The sequence below is a fragment of the Gallus gallus genome, chromosome 34 (genome assembly GCF_016699485.2).
Source record: "Gallus gallus isolate bGalGal1 chromosome 34, bGalGal1.mat.broiler.GRCg7b, whole genome shotgun sequence".
Classification (NCBI taxonomy): Eukaryota; Metazoa; Chordata; class Aves; order Galliformes; family Phasianidae; genus Gallus; species Gallus gallus.
This window is the reverse complement of record NC_052565.1, coordinates 1,948,010-1,955,849: the sequence shown is the minus strand read 5'-3', so window position 1 is coordinate 1,955,849 and position 7,840 is coordinate 1,948,010. Positions and strand designations below refer to the sequence as shown.

At 50.7% G+C, this 7,840-nt stretch overlaps 1 protein-coding gene across 1 annotated transcript; it reads right to left on the bottom strand.

Annotated features, from left to right (window-relative positions):
• On the bottom strand, positions 1–4,075 carry KRT75L2 (768880 KRT75L1 keratin, type II cytoskeletal 75-like 2). The gene is made up of 9 exons (XM_428850.8): positions 3,470–4,075; positions 2,808–3,022; positions 2,567–2,627; positions 2,334–2,429; positions 2,027–2,191; positions 1,771–1,896; positions 1,348–1,568; positions 1,028–1,062; positions 1–925 (listed from the first exon to the last, which is right to left on the bottom strand). The coding sequence occupies exons 1-9, from the start codon at positions 3,977–3,979 to the stop codon at positions 657–659; spliced, it is 1,698 nt and encodes a 565-aa protein (XP_428850.2). The 5' UTR covers positions 3,980–4,075; the 3' UTR covers positions 1–656.
• Positions 4,076–7,840: the final 3,765 nt, after the last annotated feature.

Sequence of the window (7,840 nt, the reverse complement as noted above, 5' to 3'; positions counted from 1 at the left end):
TCTTTTCACCTGTCTGCAGTTTATTGGTAATGAAAGAACTCAGGGGAAGGGGTGTTGGTAGAAAGCAGCAAGGCAGTAAAATTCCGGTAGCAGAAGGATTGCAAAAGGGCTATGCACGTGTCAGCTGTGAAGGAGAAGAGCAAAACAAATCTATAAAATATGAAAGCTGCCGAATCCTCTGGAGAACTGCTTCTCACTCCTAAGCCTGACAATGGGGCATTGCCACTTTTCTTCTGCTTCCATGAATACAGCTGAAACAAGCATGTGGGCAACATGCAGGACGCGCGGGAAGCGCAAAGGAGAACATGGCCATTGAAAAAGAGACCTCAGAAGGAAAAGGAAAGAGCAGATCCGCTCACGCTTCTGCTCAGCCAGCCTGGCACGAGGGAGGGAGGGATCTTGGATGAACTCTCCGGTGATGGGTAACCCCGAGGGAGATATTTCCTAGTGGGGCCATAAATGTTTCATCCCTGAAGACTGGTGGAGTGGGGAGAGGAGCAGCTGTGCCAAGAGGGTGGTGTTCTGCTGCTGTTTGCCTCCAGGGAGGAGGCGGAATGCTTCATTTCTTTGCAGGATTCTGGGTCTGGGTGCGAGGGGATGTGCCGCAGGCTGGAGGCGGGCGATGCTTCTTTCCTTGGCAGTACTGAGTTTGGGGCTCAGTACTTCACGCCCGAAGATTTCACCGTTGTGGTAGTGACACATCTCCGGACCGAGGATGCTCCCGTGGGAATGAAGGTGCCACCTCCAGAGCTACACATCCTCCCACTCCCGGAGGAGAAGCCCCCATTGTACACACCTCCTCCCACCCCACAGCTACCCCCGATGATGCTTCCTCCTCCAACTGTGCACACTCCTCCTCCCACGCCACTGCCGGCACCAAAGCCTCCAGCTCTGCCTCCAGCAATGGTGGTTCTGCCGACCACAGCTGCAAGAGAAGGAGAGGATCACTGTGTGCCAAGGGGCAGCCTGGGAATTCCAGCAAAACATAGGAGAAATCATTGTGCAAAAAGAATGCACAGCTACTTACAGACATTGACGTTGGATGGGTTGTCTCCGCAGAGCCTGTGCAGGGAGAGGAACACAAGATGTCAATGCAATGCAACACAGAGCACTTCGGGTCAGTGCAGTCACTAAGATGCTTCATTGATTTCCTATTTCTTTTAATGCCCACTGGTAACACTGGGACACAGTCCCTGTGAACACCTCATTTATCTTTTAATCGTAAAAACTTGGGGAAAAATTACAGTAAAAGTGACCCCGATTCTATGGACAGAGAGATGATGAACACTCAGCCCACCCCAAGGAGAGGCACTACTTTGGCCAGGGTAGGACAGCGTCAAGACTCACCTGTTCTCCTCTCCCTCCAGCAGCTTCCTGTACATGGCAATCTCCACATCCAGGGCAATCTTGATGTTCAGCAACTCCTGGTACTCCTTCAGCAGGCGAGCCAGCTCTTCCTTGTCCTTGCTCAGGGCACATTCCAGCTCCTCCAATTTCCTCCTAGCATCCTTCAGGGCCATCTCACCCCGCTCCTCAGCCTCAGCAATAGCTGCCTGCAGCTGCTGGTTCTGAGGAAGGAGAAGGGCACACCCTCAGGTCCCATTTTGTTCCCTACCACCAGTCCTCAAACCCAGCCTGAAGGGGTCAAGGATGAAAGGAAATGCTCTACAAAGGGAGTATTGGTAGCTTAAGAACACAGTTTTGTCCCACTGTCTAAAGTCAACATCTGAGCCTGATGCAGGTATCCAATGAGACACCACACATCCCTACCTGCTTCTTCACGTTCTCAATCTCAGCCCGCAGCCGCTGGACATTCCTGGTCAGCTCCTGGATCTCAATCTTGGTGTTGCGCAAGCTATCCCCATGCCTTCCGGCAGTGGTCTGCAGCTCCTCATACTGATGGCACAGGAATAGAAAACAATCCATGAGACAGCTGATCCAGAGCCCAAAAGTCCCCTTGTCCCATGACACAGAGACATCTGGCAGAAAGGAGCCATCCCAGCTGGGATGGCTCTCCCCAGCTCACCCGGCTCTGGTACCAAGCCTCAGCTTCAGCCCGACTGTTCTGGGCAATCTGCTCATACTGGCGTCTGACTTCCTCGATGATGCTGTCTAGATCCAGGTGCCGGTTGTTGTCCATGGACACCACCACAGACAAGTCCCGGCTGATTGTCTGCATCTGAGCCAGTTCCTGCAACCAACATAGGAGTAAACCTGAGCTCGAGAGCAGAGGAGCCCAAGGGATGCTCCACACAAATCCCTGTGGGCATCTGTCCTAAGCTACCTCTCCCCTTCGCACCCCGAATCCATCCCAGCTCAAGAAAGGTTTGTACCTCCTCATAGATGCACCGCAGGAAGCTGATTTCATCAGTCAGAGCTCCCACTTTGGCTTCCAGCTCCACCTTGGTCATGTAGGCACAGTCCACATCCTACAGGAAAGATCATGCTCTAGACCATGGCTTCTTCCCACCCTATGAGTGACCAGCAAGCACTGTTTCCCACCAGAAGCTTTCTGTCTCACATCTGTCTCTTCCCAACCTCATGCCAATCTGTCCCCTGCACTCACCTTCTTCAGCACCACAAACTCGTTCTCAGCAGCAGTGCGCCTGTTGATCTCTTCCTCATACCTGTGGAAGAGGACAAGCCAGATGAGTCCCCTGCACAGCTCATTGAGCAGTGGGCTTCTCTTCCCTCCACAGAACCCCTCTCCCATTCCTGGTGAGCTCCTGGAGCACTGGGCAGACATTGGAGATGCACATGCTGCCCCAGCTCTCCTGCCTTTCTGTTCACTCCATCTCTGCACTTACTTGGTTTTGTACTCCTCCACATATTGGCGCATGTTCTGCAGTTCGGATTCCAGCTCTCCCCTCTGTCCCAACAGAGACTCCAACCTCCTCCTCAGGCCCTGGATGTAATTCTCAAAGATGACATCCAGGTTCTTCCTGGGCCCTGAGGGCCCTTGCTGCTGCAGGAGTTCCCATTTGGTGGAGAGAACCTTGTTCTGCTGCTCCAGGAAGCGCACCTGAAAGCCCACAGAGGGTTGTGTGAGACCTTCACCTTGGGATCCTGGGGCACATCACTCTCCTCAAACCTCCTACTTCTTAAGGAGGCCAAGGGAATCATTTCCCCAGTGACCAACAGAACCATGACTTTTAAAGCCTGTTTTTGAAGAGAATGTTTTCTCCCTTCTTTCTCCTCTTTTCCACCGTGATCACTTTGGCCAGTCTCCCCAGAGAAGTATAGAGATGGAAAGTAAGAAAGGATTTGGATCAAACAGAACTAGACAAAGACCTCTGGTCTCCCTGCAGATGCAAAATGTTCACATTTCCCTAGGAGGACTCAATGAGAAGAACAATGCTTGCTTTCCAGGCCTTCCAACATGGAGCTGAGAAGCATAGTTCCCTCTTACTAGCCCAGAAGAGTTCCCCAGAGTCCCCATTCCCAAAAAGATGTGGTTTCAGTCTCTCACCTTGTCAATGAAGGAGGCAAACTGGTTGTTAAGGGTCTTGATCTGTTCCTTCTCCTGGCACTTCACTTGTTGGATCTGAGGGTCAATGTCAACATGGACCGGCCGCAGGAGGCTTGAGTCAACCTGCACCGGTTGGATGCCTCCAGGGAACCCAGGGCCACCTCTCACAGGGCCACCAAAGCTGCCTACTCCTCCACCAATTACACCTCCTCCAATGCTGCCAAATCCTCCTCCATAGCCTCCACCAAGGCCAACAATTCTACATCCGTATCCACCGCCATAAGAGCCACCCATGGAAATCCTTCCGCTGCCACCCATGTTATGGAGGCTCCTGCTGCTGAAACCTCCACAGCGTCCACCGCCTCCAGTTCCCCGGGATGTGGAGAAGGAGCTGTAGCTGATCCTGCTTCTGCCCCCACTTCCTCCAAAGCCACCGCCAACGGCAGAGCAAGAGCTGTAGCCCCTTCTGCTGCCACCTCCAAAGCTTCTGCAGACGGACTGCCGGGACATGGTTGCTTCTTCCAAGAGGAGTTGAGCAGAGTAGGAAGACCAACGGAGCTGTGCTGCTTGGGATGGATGCAGAGAGAAGTGTGCACAGTCTTCTCTGGCTCCACGGCTCCAGGCATTCTCTTTTATCTGTTTCTAGAGGTGGGCTGGGTCTACATGGGTGTGAAGAGGAAACAAATTTACTGTCTTCATCAGCTTGGTGCGGTTAACAGATTTTTGCCAAATTGTTGACTCCACCCAGAAATACGCTTTGCGATGCAGAAGAGAATAAAAGAGCAAGAGCATTGGAACAGGACTCAGTGAGTAAGTGGACTCTCATATCTTTGTGTCATCTGGAAAAATATGTTTTACAGCGATGTAGTCATGTTCTTCCCTCCTCCCACCTTTCCATCCGTTCTTAACAATTTCTTGGTTTATCTGGATTCGGATCTCTTGCATTGAGGCTCAGTGTCAGGCAAGCATTTTGGTGGAAATCAGCAAGAGTGAGGCTTTCACAATTCCCCCAAGCACACCCCGAATCTCCTACTTATGTGGAAAACTGCTGATGGTTTTCCAAGAAGCAGTTTCGTGGTGTAAAGCAAGAATACCACACATTAACATTTGACAGCGGTCAGCATTTCTTTATTATCCAGAAAGGAGGTGCTTAGTTCTGCTCCAAAGAGCAGGCTTATCCCCATTGCTGGGGATGGGAGTGCCTTCTCTGGGAGAAAACTCCCGGAGAAGATTTCTTCCAGCACCTGAGGTAGCTGAGCACTGAGACACCAAGAACCAGAGCAGAAGGAAGAAGAGAATGGGGATGGCTAAGCTCCTTCTGTTTGCTTTTCTGATGGGCACAAGGACTGCTGAAGCTGAAGAGGAATGGAAGGACCCTTCGAACGCTATAAGTGGTAATGATGACCGAAGGGAGAAATACAGCAGAAAAATACAGGCAGGGAAAACCATGACTTGAGAAAGTAGTGTTTTTGACTTAAATTGGCAGACAAAGGATCAGACTGAGATCATCATATTTGATCATACCTAAATAAGGGACAACAAGAAGCTTGAAGAAGTTTGGATGCCTTCAGAAGTAGTTAGAGTTACAGTATCATGATGTGTATGGTGCATGCTTTAAGAGCTACAGCAAAGACAGGTAAGAACACACGAATCTTTGTGGGAAAAATAAATTTACTTTAGAGAAAAGACACAAGCAGCTGCTTCAAAGTATCTGGCTCTGAAATAGGAAATTCATCTGATAGACATCGTGCAGTCGCCTTCAGGGTATCATTTTAGTTATGAGTATAAACATTACGAAAAAAAAAATTCCCAATGCTTAACTCCAAAAAAAAAAAAAAAATCAATAAATGTCAAAGGAAATGCATTATGCAGCACTCTGTGCATTTCAGTCGTCCAAGAATGTAGTATATATGTGCTACCAACGTGGAATAACCATTTTACATTTGAACTTTCAGGATCTCTCATAAGGCTTGGGCAATGAAGTGCTGTTTGAAAATATCACAGGTATCAGCCTTCAGCCACAGGCACTTCAAAGCCTTGGGAAAACCAGCCCACAGAGCAGTTACAGGAATCAGAGTCGTAAATACCTTTGAACATCACTGGGAGGGAGGATGCTGGGCACGGATCTCTTCACACAACAGCACATGGGACAGTGGGAAATGTCACACCCAGGGGACTCAAGACACGTTGGCCAAGGGTTCTCCAGGTGTCTGCAGCTCACCCAATGACACAGGCTGCAGCTGCAGAACAGGCACCATCCCAACATTGGGACAGGGACACTTTGCCTTCCAAGACAACGGTCTTCTTCCATGGTTGGTGTCCCCAGGACAATCCCAGAGAAATGAAGGGGAGCTTGGGGCTTTGTTGGGAAAAATGCAGCTTGTATCTGCTCGTGGCCTCCCTCCACGCTGCCAAATGCCACTGGGAGATGCTTTTCTCAAGAGGCAGCACGAGCTGCTTGGAACATCCCACACGGCAGCTCCACAACTGGGGGAAATGTGCTCACTCAGCCAAATGCTTGGGTGCTGACCACGCTCAGCTCATCCAGATAAGACGCCCAGATTGAGTCACTCTGACGTCTCCAGACAAGATGGGAAGATTATAGCAGAGCTGGAGTCGCATCAGCCTCCTCCAGGTGAAACTCGATAGGCAGCCTGGGCTCCAGCAATCCCTTCAGATCTCTTACACAAGGAGCCATGCACAGCACAATTGTCCACATGAAGCAAAGCCCACACTTGGCTGAGAAGCTGATGCCGAACCCGGCTGCAGACCTCACAAAGAGCCATCTTCGGGTCCTGCACAGCCAGAGGGTCCTGGCACAAAGATCTGGAGGCAGCACAGGCAGAGATGCCACCAGGATTCCTCACTCAGACGGTGAGACTGAAAAGAAACACAGCTAAAATTAGGCACCAAAGCCGCTGACTCTTCCCCACGCCAAACCCAAAGTGCTCTTGGCAAAGGCCCAGCTGCTCAGAGGCGTTCCCTTCCCATCCTCTTATTCTGGGGACAAACTGAGCTGCGTTCCCCAACTCCACCACTGCTTCAAGGGAGGACAAGGCCTCTTCAAAGACCCCACAGCCCTTTCCCATGGCCCACAGTGGGTCTTGTCAGAGGGCTGCACCTCCTGACCCACACTGGGGACACAGCAGCTCCCAGGGAGTTGCTGTGGGACTCCCACACCACTACTCAGAGCGGTTTCTGTCTCTTTGATCTCTGCTTGTGGTGCAGGAGCTGAAGCTCAGCTCAGATCAAACACATCAGCATTCTGCCCACCGTGCTCCCCATCCCCTCCAGCTAGACCCAATCTCTCCCACTCACTCTCACTATAAAGCAGAAACACCAAGAGACTGGTCCAACTTTTCAAACATCCCATTGGGATGGGATGCCCATGGGTCAGGATGGACTGCCCCTCCCCAGCCCCTCACCTTCCCACTGCTGGTAAGTGGAGAGCAGGAGGAGCTGCTGGTCTCAAATGTTACTCGTGTTCATGGCTGCTGACCTTGCTCAGTGCATTGCTGCACAATCAACATTCACATCCACACTCACAGACAGCTGCTGCCTACAGGACTCTTCCCATTGCCATCTTTCTCTACCACAGAGTAGAGTCCACTTCAGGGCAGCACCTTCAGATACAACCACAACAGGGTGATCTGATGTCTGCTCCCTCACTGCCACTGTCTTTTTCCATCAGTCACTGTGTTTGGGTCTCTGCTCGTTTAGCCACTTCTCTATGCCAGCATTTGTGCACCAGGAGAACAGTTTCTGATTTCTGCATACCATGTACATGTCCTCTGCCTGATGATTATGAAGGCAAAGAGACAAATAAACTCCTTTCTTAGATTTGCTTCAGTTTCTGCGTCACCATAACACTGTGGTGAGCTGTGACATGAGTAGAACGGTAATGAGTGCATTACTCTGCATAAAGACTGAGCCCTAGATTATGACATGGGTAAATCCATTGTCTCTGAGTAGTTCAAAGACACAGTAAGTGATGACATCTGCTCTGGAAATTGTGATTCCCAGGGTAGCACTATATGAGGATCTACCCGCATTTCCCCAGACTCCAACACTCCTCCATTGTGGACTCCCTGGTTGCACCCATCTACTCCTCATTCCAGGACTGAGCATCCAGAGCCCCTCTTATGTGGCCTCAGGATTTCAGGCAGTGCTATGACTCATAGAAGTCAAGGGGAACTGAATTACCAAATCATAGAACACCTCGAGCTAGAAGGAACCCAAACCCCCACCACCACACAAACCCAAACCCAATGTCTGAGAGCTCCAGCAGCTTGGGGCAAACAAGTTGCTTCTCCCATGGCAGTAGTCACTCTGCCAGGAAGTAACTTCCAAAGCAATGACAAGAATACATAG